The sequence below is a fragment of the Lontra canadensis genome, unplaced genomic scaffold (assembly GCF_010015895.1).
Source record: "Lontra canadensis isolate GAN:19392208 unplaced genomic scaffold, GSC_riverotter_1.0 scaffold97, whole genome shotgun sequence".
Classification (NCBI taxonomy): Eukaryota; Metazoa; Chordata; class Mammalia; order Carnivora; family Mustelidae; genus Lontra; species Lontra canadensis.
The window spans coordinates 7,292,732-7,308,199 of record NW_022631091.1 but is presented as its reverse complement, the minus strand read 5'-3'; the positions used below and the strand labels follow the sequence as shown (position 1 = coordinate 7,308,199).

General features: G+C 55.6%; 1 protein-coding gene across 1 annotated transcript in view; it reads left to right on the top strand.

Annotated features, from left to right (window-relative positions):
• Window positions 1-15,468, top strand: part of WDR27 (WD repeat domain 27) — an 84,672-nt gene that overhangs the window by 8,219 nt on the left and 60,985 nt on the right. Inside the window, exons 3-15 of the mRNA XM_032837249.1 lie at window positions 1,721-1,845; window positions 3,303-3,416; window positions 4,409-4,460; window positions 5,848-5,918; window positions 7,331-7,448; window positions 8,108-8,239; window positions 8,382-8,472; window positions 9,551-9,654; window positions 10,575-10,642; window positions 10,856-10,977; window positions 11,390-11,475; window positions 13,850-13,982; window positions 14,109-14,380. Of these exons, the coding sequence (XP_032693140.1) occupies window positions 1,721-1,845; window positions 3,303-3,416; window positions 4,409-4,460; window positions 5,848-5,918; window positions 7,331-7,448; window positions 8,108-8,239; window positions 8,382-8,472; window positions 9,551-9,654; window positions 10,575-10,642; window positions 10,856-10,977; window positions 11,390-11,475; window positions 13,850-13,982; window positions 14,109-14,380 (1,488 nt within the window). The remainder of the gene's footprint in view (window positions 1-1,720; window positions 1,846-3,302; window positions 3,417-4,408; window positions 4,461-5,847; window positions 5,919-7,330; window positions 7,449-8,107; window positions 8,240-8,381; window positions 8,473-9,550; window positions 9,655-10,574; window positions 10,643-10,855; window positions 10,978-11,389; window positions 11,476-13,849; window positions 13,983-14,108; window positions 14,381-15,468) is intronic.

Sequence of the window (15,468 nt, the reverse complement as noted above, 5' to 3'; positions counted from 1 at the left end):
TGCTGGGTGTGGGCAGGTGTGTTGGATTATAGCACCTTCGTGTCCAACATGATTGTGTTTGAACTTGGACTAGAAAGGACGTTGTGTCCTGGGGCTGTCATTGGTCACTTGTCCCCAGTCTCCTTTGCTGGCTGTGTCATTCTCCCACCTCTTCACATCAGAATATGGGCTCTTCCTCTTTCCCATCAAAAATTACTCCTTTAGTGATGACAGCAGGCTCTGACAGCTGCCCCCTCTGCTCTCACCGAGTCCTCCCCCCTGCCCGTGGTCTTCCATGTGAACTGCGCCTGGACCCCTGCACGCGGACGTCTGACAGCATTGCCGCTTGCCTGTCCCGATCGCCTTCCCCCCACCTGCCACCCGCTTCCCCGCGGCAGCTCAGGTCACAGACTGTGGCACTGTGCTTCCTCCCTGCACACCTCCACGTCTGACCGACCCCAAGTTCTGTCTGCTTTACGTTCAGACTGTAACCAAACCTGCACACTTCTCACCCTGTCCACTGCTGCCCCGCAGTCTGGCCGCAGCGGTCACTCAGCGGGTTATCGTGTCCGGTCCTCCTGCTCACCTTGCCCAGGGCTCTGCTCTCCGCTCAGCAGTCAGGGGTCCCTGGAAGACTGGAGTCTTGAGCACGCTACACTTCTGCCCAAGCCTTCCAGTGCCTTCCCACCTCAGGCAGACTAGGGACTGACAGAGCTATGGGACCCCCAGCCAAAACCCCAGTCTCAAGGAACAGCCCACACTTAGTCCTGCCCCTGGGCCTTTGCACCCGCTGCTCCATCTCAGGATCACGGTGGATTCTGCCACGTCCTTTAGGATCTACTCAAGTGTCTCTATTGCCGTGGGCCCTTCTGACCACTGCCCTGGACCCCAGTCCCTTTGTGCGCTTTGCTTTTTCTGACGGCATTCACTTCCTTCTATCGTTGTACGTTGCTTGTTTACTAATTTTGTTTATTGGTGTCTACATGTCCCCACCCCCTAACCCCGGGTAAGCTTTCCACAAAGACAGGACTTTGTCTCCGTGTTCACCGATCTGTCCCAGGTGCCGAGGGAGATGCCTGGGGTAGCACAGGTGCCTGTTGGACACTCATGGAACGAGACCATGGGATTTTAGCCAAGATAGAACTCCAGTGACGTGTGCACATCTTCCCTTCTGTAGTCCGCGGGCTCACTGTGACGTGACCTGCTGGACAGGGCCCCCCCACAGTGGTGCTGAGTCCTGCTGCGTGGTGGCGCGTTGGTTGAGGGACGCTGTGTGAGGCTGCGGGTCGGCACGTGTTGTCACCTCAGGCCTGCAGGCGTGCCTGGAGGCATCCTCCTGGGGGTAGAGAGGCCCCGGAGGCTCAGGTGGGCACCCGGTGCCTTCCGCCTGTCTGACACGGACATGAGCAGCTCACACGACTGAGCCGGGAGCTGGTGTGGTCACAGAGGAGGGAGGGTTGGGACCACGTGTGATTCTCTATGACCCTCGCGTCTGTGCACACGCAGCCTTCCCAGAGACCCATTATCTGTGACGACGTGGAGTCATTTTCTGACGGTTGATCCCTGCGTCCCACAAATTTCCAGAACTGTTTACACTTGACGTTTTTAATACTGTCAAGGAGCCGAAGTCACACCCAAGCTCGTGGTCACTCTGCGTGCGATGTTAGGGGAGAGAGCCACATTGTCAGCGCCTCCCTGTGGCCTCCCGGTAACCTGCCACTATCGCTGAACCTCCGTCTAGGGCGGACTCCTCGGGGGCTGGTCGTGGGCACCCTGCTGGGAAAGGTGCTGTGTTTGCGGTTGAGCCCGGACGACCGTGCGGCTGCTGTGTGCGCTGGAAAGAAGATATTTGTGCTGGATACCGAGGTAAGGTTTGGCACCTGCCGCGTGTGGGTGAGCACGGCCGCCCCCTCTCAGCAGCGGTACTGCTTCCGGCGGTGGGGGAAGGTGTCCGGACCCTGCCCTCAGAGAGTCGCCCGGACCCCCTACGGCTGTTGTGTCCGTCGTGACGCTGGTCCTTGAGGTCAGGCCATCGGCACGCTTAGCAGGCGTGTTCGGGCGAACATTCACTGCTCTGATTTCTCCTCCTTCGGTGATTGTCCAGGCCCTCCCAGCTCAGTGCTTTGTTCATTGCTTTTCTCAAAGCTCGCTTCCTGTCCAGAGCTGGACTTCCCTCACGTTTCTCTTACCGGTTGGTTTAGGGAAGTGTGTCTCCTCTTCCAGGCTCCGCGACTTCTACGTCTCGCATCTGACTAGCAAACGGGAGCCCGTTGGGCTCTGCCGGGCGGGCGTGAGAGAGCAGGGGGAGGGCGTGAGGGCGACCTCCTGTTTGCTCAGAGTGCACCCTGTGCTTGAGACCCGCTCCGGAGACAGAACCCAAGGCCTGGCCTTGGCTTCGGTTTGCCAAGTGAATGCAGTTGAGTTTCTGCTCTATCTACTTAAAAAAAATCTCGGTTAGGGAAGATATTAGGCATAAAATCTTAATTGGGGCTTAACTGATGGTGGGCTTACTGTGTGCTAGGCAGTTTGGGGCACAGAGTGTGCCTTTCTGTGTTCATGTGATTCTCGGCTAAATTGTGCAACTGAGGCTCACGTGTGACACAGTGCTCACATTGTAAGTGAAGTCGCAGCTGATGGGACACGTCATAGGGTTCAGTGATTCCATTAAGGCACCTGCCACATGTAGCAAAGCTCACCAGCCTCGTGTTGGGAGAAGGAACACAGACGAGCTGGGGGTACAGCAAGCATGTCAGGGTGGGAAGGAAGCTGAGCTGTCCTGGAAAGAGAAGGTGAGGAGCCTGAGTCAGGCCTCGACCACGCGGACGGAGAGCTAGGGGCAGGTGCCTGTTCCAGACTGTGCGGCCCTTAGTGACCAGCTTAAGAACTTTGCTTTGAGAGACGTCAACTGATCGCAGAGCACGTACACTGATGTCACACATGACCATAAGTACTGAAGGGAAACCGGTATTTTCTGGGATACGATGTTACCATAGACAAGGACTATTTCATACTGTAGACATTGGAATGCACATTTCCTAACATCCAACCTGGGAAGTATCCGTATTCTGATGCACATTATGACCCCCCCCCTTTTATTTTTAGTTGTCTGGTGATAAGAGGCGTAAGGGGCAGCCTGTGCCCCCTCAGCTCAGCCGTCTGAATTTTCACTTCTCGGTTTATCTACAAGTAGCTTCACGTTTGGAAAGGGGAGTTACGCGAAGTAGAGCTTAACAGAAACTGTTTTCTGTGAGATGTGCATAACTTGTTAATAACCACAATTGCCAGAACATTCAGTTACTGATCTTCTTCACAAATCCTGCCAGAGCCAGTCTACGCTAGCCGAGCTGGAGGGTCACCGGGGCGCTGTGACCGCAGCCGAGTTCTGTCCGTGGCAAACACGTATCGTCGTCTCAGTGTCTGAAGACAGGAGCTTTAAGGTCAGGCCGTGGATACTGGAGTGCTTTGTCCGCTGCCACCGCACACCTGTGATTTTACTTCCGCCACACTTCTGTCCTGAACTTGGCCCGAGGTGTCAGCTGGGCGTGTCCCAGCATTCCCAGAGGGGCTTGGATCAGCTGTGGGACCTTCCCCTTCAAATCCAGGGCCCGGGGGAGTTAGAACATTAATATACTCCACAGTATTTCCCCGGGGGCCCAGAGCAAAAAAGCCATTTTCCAAAATCAGAGGCTTCAATCAGAACTAAATCGAGCTGAAGAAGAAAATAATTTAAGACGCCAGCTCTGTTCTCCCCCAGCTCCCAGCCATCTAGTGCTTAGGGTTATTATGCTGCTGACCCAGTGAGGACGTGTACAGCGTAATTGGAAGAAGAGGTGTGAGTGGTTTACACCGGCAGGGTGGGGGAGGAGAGAGACGGAAACTCCTCGGTCATCTGGCCCGCGGGTGCTGCTTCCCTGTTGGGCCCTCCCCAACCCCTCCAGCTGCCACAAACACCTGGGCTGTGCCTAGATGGATGTTAGGGTGCCCATCGTTTCATGGGGTTTTTGAGAACGGGAGCTGAGTTTGGAAATCACTAAAGTGGGTCCAAAAACATGCACTGGCACCTTACAGACGGCAGGGAGCATGGCCGGCCCCCCTCTCCCGGGCAGGCACCTGACAGTCGGACGGCGGAGACTCTGGCCGGCCCCTCTCTCTGGGTGCTGGCGATGTCTGCAGCCCTGTCTTGGGTCTTCCAGACCCACAGATGCTTACTTCTGGAAATGTTCGCTTTTTTCCACATGATTCTGAAATCTTTTATGGTGTTTCTACAGTTTTATTATTTATATATCTATTTTATGATCTTCTCCTTCAGGTAACCGCTCACACAGATTAATCTGTAGCCGAGTAGACGTATCAGTTCAAGCTACATCAGCAATGTGGGTCAAAACAAAATTTATGCGTATCTTCTGAAGAAATGTGTGTCTTTCCGAAGGTTTGGGATCATCACATGGGATCACTGATCTACAACTCCTCAGTGCTGACAGGTGCCTTAAAACTCGTGTGTCTGTTTTGCCGGTGGGCTTCGTGGAGTCGTTATTTCCGCGCATGTTTATAAGCTGGAGGTGTCCCACTCAAGGGGGTCTGAGAGTTTCCCTCCCATCTACACCTTGTAAGGATTCACTGAACAGGTGTATTTCTTGACGTTTTTAACTTAAAAGTAAGCGTATGCTTGCAGACTGAGAGGCGCACTGGTGGGTGGGGGAGGCGTGCAGCTTGCCTCTGCTGTCCCCGGGAAGCGGGGCGGCCAGGCCGGCCAGGGTGCGTCTGCCTCGCGGGGCGGAGGCTGTGCGCAGGTGGGAAGTTCTGTCCGGCCCTGAGCCCTCAGTCTGTCTGGTGGTGAGTCCCCCAGTATAGGCCACTAGGTCTTCACACATGTCCTGGCTGGTGTTCCCGTGCTCCCGGCGCTCGTCCTGCTGCCCGAGGAGCCCCTTTCTCGGGATGAGTCACACAAAAATGCAGCTTAGCACACGGGCCAGGCCTTGTTACCCAGGGCCTTCCCAGAGACCCCGTGTCCTTCCCGGCATCACAGCCGTGCATGGAGGAGGAAGCTTTATCAGCTGGGATACATTGTCAGTCTCAGGGACAAAACACATTTCTTGGAATTCCGTTGGCTTTATTTTCCTGAAATTAACTTGTGGAATTATTATTGGACTGTCAAGAAAATAGTTACTAACTCGAGTTTGATGTCATTGTTTACTTAGGACATGTTTTTAAATGTCCATTTGTCTTAATTTTCCTCCTGAATTCTTTTCTTTTTCTTTTTTTAAAGATTTTATTTATTTATTTGATAGAGATGATCACAAGCAGGCAGAGAGGGAGGGGGAAGCAGGCTCCCCGCTGAGCAGGGAACCCCGCCCTCCCCGATGCAGGGCTCGATCCCAGGACCCTGGGATCATGACCTGAGCCGAAGGCGAGGCTTAACCCACTGAGCCCCCCAGGCGCCCCAGTTTTCCTCCTGAATTCTTGACAGTGTAGATTCGGAATGACTTAAATGGCCTGCGAGGCAGCGGTTCAAGCAGTCAGCGTCACTTAATTGCTGTTTTCCTGACTGATGCCATAAACATGTTCCTTCTGTTGCAAGTCTCATGGCTCTTGGGGGCAGCGTGGGTGATGGCGCTCCCGGGCCTGGGGGTGCCGAGCCGCGGGGATGGCCTGTGCCAGTAGGGCCTCCGCGGGGAGCTGCCGTGGCGGTGTGTGGGGCGGCTTCACTCCCTCCCCACGTACGCACCTTCTCGAACGTGTGTGCTCTTAGGGTTTCTGCTTCCTGCTGCGGGAGTCCCTTCAGGAGCGTTGAGACTGCCGACAGAGTGGAAGTAAAACTCATACTTCAGTGGGCGTTTTGCAGATACGTGTCGTGTGTCCCGTTCGCAGCCTCCCCTCTCCTGAGTCTCCTCATCCATGCGGGGAGCCGACAGCTGGTGACAGGATGTGCGTGTGGCCAGGTGAGGGAAGCAGGACCTCCAGCGCCGTGGCCAGACGCCGTGGTGACCGCCGAGAGGTCTGTGCTCGCTCCCCTGTGCTGCTCCTGCTGGGAGGGACCGTGGGTCTGGGGTCGCGGCGGGGCTCGCACTTACATGTGCCCACACGCGGCCGGCACAGAGCCAGCTTTTTGTCCCTGTGCACGGGTCGCGCCCCACATGCCGGCCGGGTGTCCCGCAATGTCGGCCAGTTGTGACGCCGTCTGCCTGGAGCCCCGGGAGACGCGCCCCTTCACACGCCGCCCACGGCGGTGCGGCCTCAGGCTCCACGTGACCTGGCCGCTTCGGGACAGGCCTGCAGCCCCTGCTCGGTTCCACGGACCTGCCGGAGCGACCTGCGGACCCCAGGGGACGCCTCTTGCTGGCGCAGCAGCCCCGTGCGCGAAGACTTCGGTGTGGATTGGAGAGCACGGTGGGGCGGGAGGGCAGAGGCAGCGGGAGAGAGAACCTCGGCGACTCCCCACCCAGCAGAGCAAGGAGCCAGACAACGGTTCGGTCCTGGGACCCTGAGACCCCGACCTGCGCTGAAACCAAGAGGGACGCCTCAGCCACTGAGCACCCGGCCTCCCACCGCTGACCGGTCTGGTAAAGGAGGCGGCAGAGGATGGAGACGAGCCCCAGACGGAGGTGCACAGGGTGAGGTTGGGGAGGGCCACCCTCCGGCGTGGACTGTGCAGGGGCGTGCTCACCGACCTGGAAGCTGGGATTCCCCGGAGGCCTCAGTATGCAGGCCTGATTCATGAAACCGGTGGCCATTGGTGACGGAACCCATCCTCCAGCCCTCACCCCTCCCCAGGGTGGGGCTGAAAGGTACCAGCCTCTAATCTCGGGATTCATTCTCCTGGCAGCCTGCCCCCACCCTTCGGGTCTTCTCAACAAAAAATACCTTTGTCACTCAATGCTTGGGAAGTTCTTAGGGTTTTAAGAGGTCTGTGCTGGAAACAGGAAGTCCAAAAACGTGTGTTTCTTGTTCTAAATCACAATATCACAGAAGTATTTTTGGAAACTGAGACGTTTTATTTTTCCTTTTGACAAAGTGGACTGCTATTCCTATGCGTTTTTGCCAGTGACGTGCCCACCGGACTTGTGGCTGTGTTCCTGGTGTTGGGTTCTGAGAGACTGGCCTGGACCAGTGGGGATCAGAGTGCACGCCCTCCTGGGCTGTGGTTTACAAACTCAACGTCTGCAGAACGGATGTGCGGGGCTGGGAAGGGGAAGGGAGGGGTCAGACTGGCAGAGGAGGGGTCCAGCAGGCTCTCTGGCTGCGTGGCGCTCGTCTCTGGCTCCACACCCACCCTTGTCCGGGGGCTGGCCCGCGTGTTCACCGGTGCCCTGTGATGGCGGACCTGCGGTCTCTGCCTCTTTGGCTTTTCCAGCTTTGGATCTTTAGTCTGGCTGAAGGACATCATTACCGTTGCGTGACACGAGTGGACCTGAAGAAGAAGAGAGAGAGTTTCTCCAGGAGGATTGAGTCCAGGCTGTGCAGCCTGCCAGGTAATGTCACTGAGACTCTCCCACGGGAACCCCCCACGGGGACCCTGTGCAGCCTGCCCGTTAGGCGGTTTGAAGGGAGCACCGTGCAGGGACAGTTCTTAGTGGGCGAAGTCTAGCGTCTGACCTCAGACATGCCCCAGCACCAGGGACAGCACGGCACTTCCTGCGCGCAGGGGTGAGGTCCGCTGATGAGGGGAGCACGTGTCCCCCCCCCGACCCAGGCAGCCTCTTCCCACCTTCTGGTGGTTGTCCTGTGCCGAGGTCCCCCGGCCCACCAGGGCCATCCCCCATTTCTGCAGGAGTCCCCTCCCTCTGCCCACGGTTGCTTCCACATGGCCACGCCTTTCTCCCCCGCCATTTGTCGGCTGCCTGCGCAGTGTCACCGTCACGGGAGGATGGGGAGGCGTTGGGGGTCTTCCCTCCCTGGGCTGCGCTGTCATGCTTCACCTTCCAGCAAAGGCGTCTTTTCCCTGCTGCCCTCAGCCTTCTCATCACCGTTCTTCCTTTCGGTTTAGTTCTTTGTGTGTGTGTGTGTGTGTGGCTTTAAGCAATTTCTCTTGAAAGAAGGTCAGAGGTTACCTTTATGCACCGTATCTGTTTTCTTCCTGATGCGTTCAGTCTTGGCTTTCGTTTCCTGTGTAAGTGCCGTTTATTTGGAGGTGGACGTGATCCTGCTTTAGGAACAGAGTTAAACTCTGCTGTGCCTGGAACGCCCCCTTTCCTCCTGACAGGCCTCACATACGGGGTGTGCTCGGCGTTTATAATCTCAGTCTCAGTCGTGTGCAAGTGTGGCTGTTTTCCTTGACTCGAGAACCAATCTGAGTTGTTCTGACCCACATGTGTTTCCTCCAGCATCCCGTGCTGCCAGCTGTCTGCCTGCCACTCGGTGGACCGCTTGAATCCCGTAACTCAGGTGATCAATTCTGTTCCTAGAAGACAGTCCGCAGGAGGTCGAAGCAAGCCTCCCGGTCCTGAGTCTGGCGTCGTGTGATCTGTCCGTCATCCTCCCTGCCGAGTGTGGGGGGTGAGTGTGACGAGCTGCCCTAGTGCCCCTGAGGAAAGCCTCTGAAGTGTGAGGTTCACTTTTTAGGAATGATTAAAATAAAGCCAAAGTATTTTTGTCTTTTTAAGTCATAACGTTAAGTGTTTTTAGGATTGCATATTCTAAGTCTTAAAGCTGGTAAACTTGCGCAGTTGTTTTTAAGTCTGTTTAATAAATGAAATTGTCATTAATTTTGCTCACCAGAGTCTAGGCACACCTTGTTCGTGACAAGGTAAAGGGGGACGTAGTCCTAAGTCATTTTGAGCCTCCCCCGTCTGCCACAGACATTTCAGAATGTGCTGCGATGGCTTTCACTACGGAGTACCGAGAGCTCTAGGGACAAGGAGGGACGAGCCTCTGTCTTCCCAGACAAGGTGGGGCTTAACAAGGTGGGGAGCCGGCCGTGCTGCGGGCCAGTCTGTGCACAGGCGCCCTGCTGGGTCTGCCCCCAACGCAGGCGATGCAGGAAGCCTGTGCCAGGGCTCCTTGAGGGTCAGCTGGGCTTCCTGCCCTGGATGTACACGGACTGGTTTGGCCGACCCGGGGATGGCTGTGGGAGCATGAAGGCCCGAGAGCGCACACAGGATGTCAGGGTGGTCAGGGGCTCCAGGGGACTGAGAGGCCGGTGGCAGAGAGGGCGCCAACAGTGGTTCCGGGTCCCAGGTCTGGCCCAGCCAGAGGAGGCTTATCCATTGAAAACTAGAAGAGGAGGCAGGGCTGTGTTTGCCCTCCCTGGGGCTCTGCGACTTCCGTCTGCTGCTGCCTCGCGTGGCAGGACCCGCTGCGCTGCGCCTCTCGCAGCGACGCCCCCTGGGCAGAGAGTCTCGTGGCCTCAGAGAAGGGAAAACCGTGCACATCGTGATTGAGTTGGGATCCACTGTGGCTCTTTAGTACTTGTCTGCACGGGACGGCGGTGTCCCCGGAACCTGAGATACCAGCCGAGTGCAGGATGCGGAGGTCCGAGGGCCAAGGGCCGTCACCTGCAGCAGCCGCTCGGGGTGGGGGGATGGGAGCCTGAGGAGGGAGGTGAGCAGCGTTTTCTCTTTTTCCTTTAAATTAGTCTTTCTTCTGCGAATGCCGTGTGCTTATGGATCGGAAGCTCCGTGGGCCTGTTCTTACTTAGCTTGGCAAGCTTTGAACTGGAAGCCGCCTTACATTACAAGGGTAAGATCAAGTTCAGTTCCTCTTTTTCTCTGGCATCTGGGAGAGTGACCCTCTCGGTGTAGGATGCGTGGCCGTCACGTGCAGACGGCCACGGGCAGCCTCTGTGCACAGGGTCCCAAGGACACACTTCGAGTCTGCTCCCAGCTCTTGGTGGGTCTCCCTGCCCTTGGTCCCCAGTCCTCCCATCCTCCAGGTGCATGCAGGGCTGCGAGGGACACTTGTTTTCTTCAGCACTCCCGTGTCTGTCCCAGCCTCCTGCCCAGGATTCTGAAGTCCACACCATCAGTGTTTCCCCTGGAGACTTAACGCCATGACCAGGTGACTGGAGGGCCTCACGAGCTTGTCAGACTCAACTTGTCTGAACTGAGCCGGGCGCCCTCCTGTCCAGCCCTGGTTCCGGCCCTCAGGTTCTGTGACCACCATGCGCGGAGTTGTCCCTCTGCCCTCCCTGTGTGCCCGCAGCCAAGGTCACCTGTGGACGCAAGCTCCCTCCCTTCTCTTTAAGGCCCTCGTGCTTTGGGGACAGAGTCTGAGTTCTTAGCTTTGGCCAGCCCATCCCCCCTCCCGGTGCCTTTCCTCACCTTCGGGACTTTGCTAGAACCTTCTGAACCTCTGCTGGCCTGAGCTCCTGTCTCTCCTCCGCTCGCCCTGGAAGGTTCACCTGAACCTGCTTCGGGAACCGCGTTCTTCCTGGCTCCCGGTGGCTACGGTGTGCGCAGCATCTGTGGTCTCTGTGGGCGCCTGTGTCCCCGTGACTCTGGCTGCTCGGGGCTGGCGGGGGTCAGGGCTCTCATAAGGGCCTTGCTCCTCGCACCCCAGCAGCCCCAGCACAGGCCTGTGAGCGCAGCTGTGTCAGCGAGGGGCCGGTCCCCTGCTTACCGCCCGCGTTGCTGGTCTGTTTCTCTTTGCTGGCAACGAAGACTTCAGGAGCCTCAGCATTCGGGTTACTGGGTCCTGCGCAGTGGAGAGCCGAGCAGGCGGTGACAAGGTGAGTCCTGCCCGACGCCCGTCTCCGGGCTCAGCTGCATGATCGCTCGGGCCCTCGGAGGACCGTGGGGCTGGCTGGTAGGTCGCGGTCTCTTAGGCCACAGTTGAGGACCCACACGGGCCACGCGCGGTGGACGGTGACTGCTGACGTCATCGCAGCTGTGCTCACGATGGGCGTCGCGAACGTGTGCTCCGTGTTGACTGTCCCGTGCAGGCCGTCTGCTTACTCACGTCCTTGTTTGGCCATAAGATCGCCTTGCTGGAAATCCACGTGGCTGCTCTGGTGACGTCGCAGCGGAGGCACGCCGCGGGAAGGGGTCTGTCCGTGCTGCCTCGGTACGGTCTTCCTGCGCAGGCTGCACGGGTGCCCCCGCAGCGGCTCCTAGAGTTCCCGTCCCTTTTGATCTTAAGAGAGAAAAGTAAAGCTTAGTGAACTCCAGGTGTGCTAACCCTGTGTGAAAGAGGTGATTGCTCGTGGCTCTCTTCTGTCTTGTGTAGGACTAAAGGATGCCCAGTTTATCTTACTGTAATCCAGGATAGAGTGGAAATTAGGAAATACCACTCTTATTAAAAATACTAAAATGTATTTCTCAGAAGGGTAAGGACAAGATTGATTGGTTGCAAACCTTGCACGCCCCTATGTACGCGAGTTACTAGCTGCTTGTGACTGTCCCGAAATGCAGGTGTCCTTGCTACGAGCCCGGTGTGCGAGTTTGCTCTCCTGGTGCTGTTTCTGTTTCTCCCTTAGTGCCCACGTTCTGTCCACGTCTCCGCTGCGCTTCAGACCCGCTGAGGACAGGGTGCAGCCGGCTCCGCAGGCGCCGTCCGGTTCGGGTAGTGTACTTGGGTGCTGCACACCAAGCTTGGGGTGCTCTCCGGCCCCGCGCGTGTTGGCACCTTTCTGTTGCTTTGTGAATTCATGTTGGGCAACAAGAAAGTTCCGGGTTTCCTCCCTTCTGGTGTTCTTCAGTTCTCTGCCTCTCACACGGACGTTACCGTTTGTGGTAGGGAATGTGCTCGATGTTTCTTTTCCCGAATTGGGCAGAAGTCTTAGGACTTCAGAAACATTTAAAAACGCTGATGGCTCTTGTGGCCAGAAGAGCAGTGGTACCTGCGGCTGCTCATTTGTCGTGGGAGCGATCTTTCCTTGCCCCTCTTGGCTGAAGAATTTTCAAGCCCATCACAGACATCATGCTGTCGGCCCCGTGTACGGCAGCACGCGCTTCTAAGACACGTGCACGTTTGCTTACCTCGTCGTGGTGCTGTTACGTGGAAACCAGGGCTAATTCTCTGGTGTCTTACGTTAGCCATCCCGTATAAATTATTTCCCATTGTCTCCCAAATTTTTCTCATTGTTTTATTACAAGCATAAAACAAATTCACATGTTGCCTTTTACAAAGAAATGATTTTAAAATTAACTTCTGTTTTAAATGATCGACTTCATTACATCCCATTTGTTTCCATTGTAATAATCATTGATAATGATTGTTTTTTTCCTAAAGTGACCGACCCAGCATCCTCATCAGTCTTGTTAATAAGCCCCTATTGACCTAATTAAAAGCCAGTAGAACAGTAGCTCTAAGCAATAGCTCAGTCAGTCTGCTTTTATCTCCGTCTCTGGTGAGGGACTCAGCTCCTGGAGGCCCAAGGACCAGGCAGGGCTGGGCGGGCTGGGCCCCACTGTTCGGACCCCCAGGCTCTCCACTTATGGGGATCCTGTCCTGCCCAAGTGGGCTCCTGTGTCAGCCGTCCCCTCCCTTCTCCGGGAGACCTTCTGACATCCTTGACTGTCGTCCTGAGAAAGACCGTGCAGAGCCCCCGAAGGCCATCCTCACAGGTCCCTGCCCGCCAGGTCCCCTGGGGATCGGACCCCCCCACACACTCTTCTGACCCTTCCTGCTCTCTCTGCTCCCCCTCCCTCCCGCTGGGTCTGGAGCCCAGAGCACTGCTCAGCAGGAAGTCGGGAAGTCTGCTGCCTGTTCCTTATTTAAGTAGCGGCTTCCTCAAGGAATTATCCATTCCTATGTCCTTGTGTTACTCAAAGTGGAAGTAGTGTTTTACTTTAATGCTTTGGGCATTTATTAAAATAGTATGCATTTACATATTCATGAGCTTTCTTCTAGTAATTCCAAGACTTTCTCCTGATCAAGTATGCTAACGCCTCTGTAAGCTTATTATCTGATCCTGAAAATACTTTCCTGTTGGCTTTCTTTTCGTGGAGACTTTTTCTTTCCCTCAACACTGATGTGGAGAGGTTTTCTGGGTACCCCTAGGGTGTAGTTTTATCTCCAGGTGTCCCCCGAGGCACCGGCCTCTCGCCCAGGGGATGGGGCTCTGCCTCGTGTGAGCCGGAGTGTGTCCCCACCTCCCGTCACATACCTGTCCTGTTAATGGTTTGCTGCGTGGCTTCGCTCGGCTTCTGAAGGGAACGCGGTCCAGGGGTCAGGTTTGAAACAGTGCCAGAAACAGAACGAAGTCTGTGTTTTTTTTTTTTTTTAAAGAGAACTATTTTAAAAATGACTCAATGTTATTCAATTATCCACTTTTCTAAAGTTATTTTTCTACTCTTGTACAGAATGCTCCTTTTGGATACCAAGTATTAAACGTATGTAAAAATAAATAATTCTGGCAGAATTTTATCTCCTCTGAGAGAATTTTTAAGATTTATAAGTATTTGTGGTAAGTTCACACAGTGTCAGAGTTTTTATGGGTCTGCAGTGTTATGGGAGACTAATGTTAAAATAGGATAATAGGTTTTATTGCCATTGTGTTTTAGTGGCTTTTTTTTCTTATTCTGTCTTATGGTAAATAAGAGCATGAATGAGAAATTCGAGTTCACTTATGATCATTGCCATTATTGTTTGGAGAAACAATGGCTTTGCCACAGATTGCTGGAGCGAACTGTTCCTGAGGGTGGCTCTGTATCGTCCCGTGGACAGAATTTCACACAGGCCGGGCGAGGATGTGGGCCTGTGTGGTTACAGCGCGAGCTGACGTGTTCGCCCAGAGTATTTGGAATGTGTGATAATGAACATAGATTTAGTATCATTTGAGGAACGAGAAAAACACGTTCTTGTTTTCTTACGCTTTTAATGCCCTTGATGTAACCTTCGTTGCTGGTAGTGGTGGGTTTGGTGTCAAGTATGCAACCTGTGAAGTTTTTAGGTCATAGCCTCGTTCCTCTTGTGTGCGCTTTCTCTTCTCCAGGCGCTCTGTCCTCGTCACGTTCACCGGCTGCTACCTCTGGCGCTTGTCTTACAGCGGTGCGGAGCGCCGTTAAGGACCGGCCCCTGGTTTTCCACAGCAAAGTGAGGTCGTCTGGGTACGCGTCCACACCGCGGTGAGTAAATGGCTCAGAGGCCGCTCGTGCTGGGACGTGGACGCAGGGTTCAGGACGCCTGAGCCCTCTTCTCCCATCCTCCTGGGGCTGGTGTCCTCCCTTGTCTGTGCCCCGGCCCCTCCTCAGCCCCAGGGGACCTGCGGCTCCTGCGGCAGATGCAGAGCCTGTGGCGCTGGCCCGGGGCCAGGCCGCCTCTCCTGCGTCCCCCATCCTGATGGCTCTGGGCACAGCCCGATGCAGAGTGTGCTGCTTGCTCCGGGCAGCGGGTGTGGGCTGGGGCCGTGGCTGTGCCCCGTGCAACCCTGAGGCTCGGCACCCTGTGTCCCGGCATTACTGGGGTCTCGTTTCTTCATCTGAGGAACAGGCCAGTACCAGGCGACCGTTCAGCCACTGCCAACGTGCGATAATCCGATTTTGTTAAGGGGGTCAGCATGACTTCCCAGTGTGTCGCTTCTGCTTCTGAGTAGGTTTGCAAGTAGCGTCCACAGGCGCAGCTCAGTTTCTGATGTGAGTCTGTGGCTTCGTTCTCTGGAGCGAGACCGTCTCCAGGACGCTTCCGCAGGTGTCTGAGCGGAAGGAGAGTTGCTAGGATGGAAGTAACGTTCCGAGTGCTTCTAGTGTGGGACGCAGAAAGCATTTGTGTGTTTACATATGTGTGTACACTTTGCTGCAAGTACAGGTCTCTTAGGAAGCTTGAACTGTAATCTTCGAGAGTAACCCGGTTTCCTTCCACAGCACGACTACGTTCTCGCCAAAGACGAGCACCCAGAGCAGGGGTGGCCACTCTTCACCACGCAGCGACGGTCACAGGGGGTGCGCAGCTCGTTTCCCAAGGTAAATGTGACGTAATTTGGGGAGGCCTTTTTTTTTTTTAAAGTTTTTTTTTTTTTTTAATTTTATGTATTTGAGAGAGAGTGAGCGAGAGAGCACGAGAGAGGAGAAGGTCAGAGGGAGAAGCAGACTCCCCAGGGAGCTGGGAGCCCGATGCGGGACTCGATCCTGGAAGTCCGGGATCATGACCTGAGCCGAAGGCAGTCGCTCAACCAACTGAGCCACCCGGGCGCCCCTGGGGAGGCCTTTTGAGTACTTCAGGAGACTGTTTCCGGCAGGAGTACGGCCGAGGCCGTGTTTGGGGACGCGTTCTTACTTGGCTGTACGTGGCCTGTGGTCACATTCGGTTCTTCCTTATTAACCCTTTTTCGGACAGGCTGCTCTCTTTACCAGCTTAACAACTTAGGAATTTCAATTTCGGTTAAAATTCTGTTTTAGAAAGCATTGTGGTCAGTGAAGGACGCTTCTAGATAAGTTTGTTAGGCAGTAACTGGATGGAAGACCGTGAGCGCTTACAGGGCTGTCGGCCCGAGATGAGCGCGGGGGCCTGGACTTGCTTCCTGTCCAGCGGGCACTGCACCTGCGGGACCTCGGCCAGCCCTGCCGGTCCCCGGCCCCTGTGTGCCTGCACAGGGAGGTGTGGGGGGACCCCCAG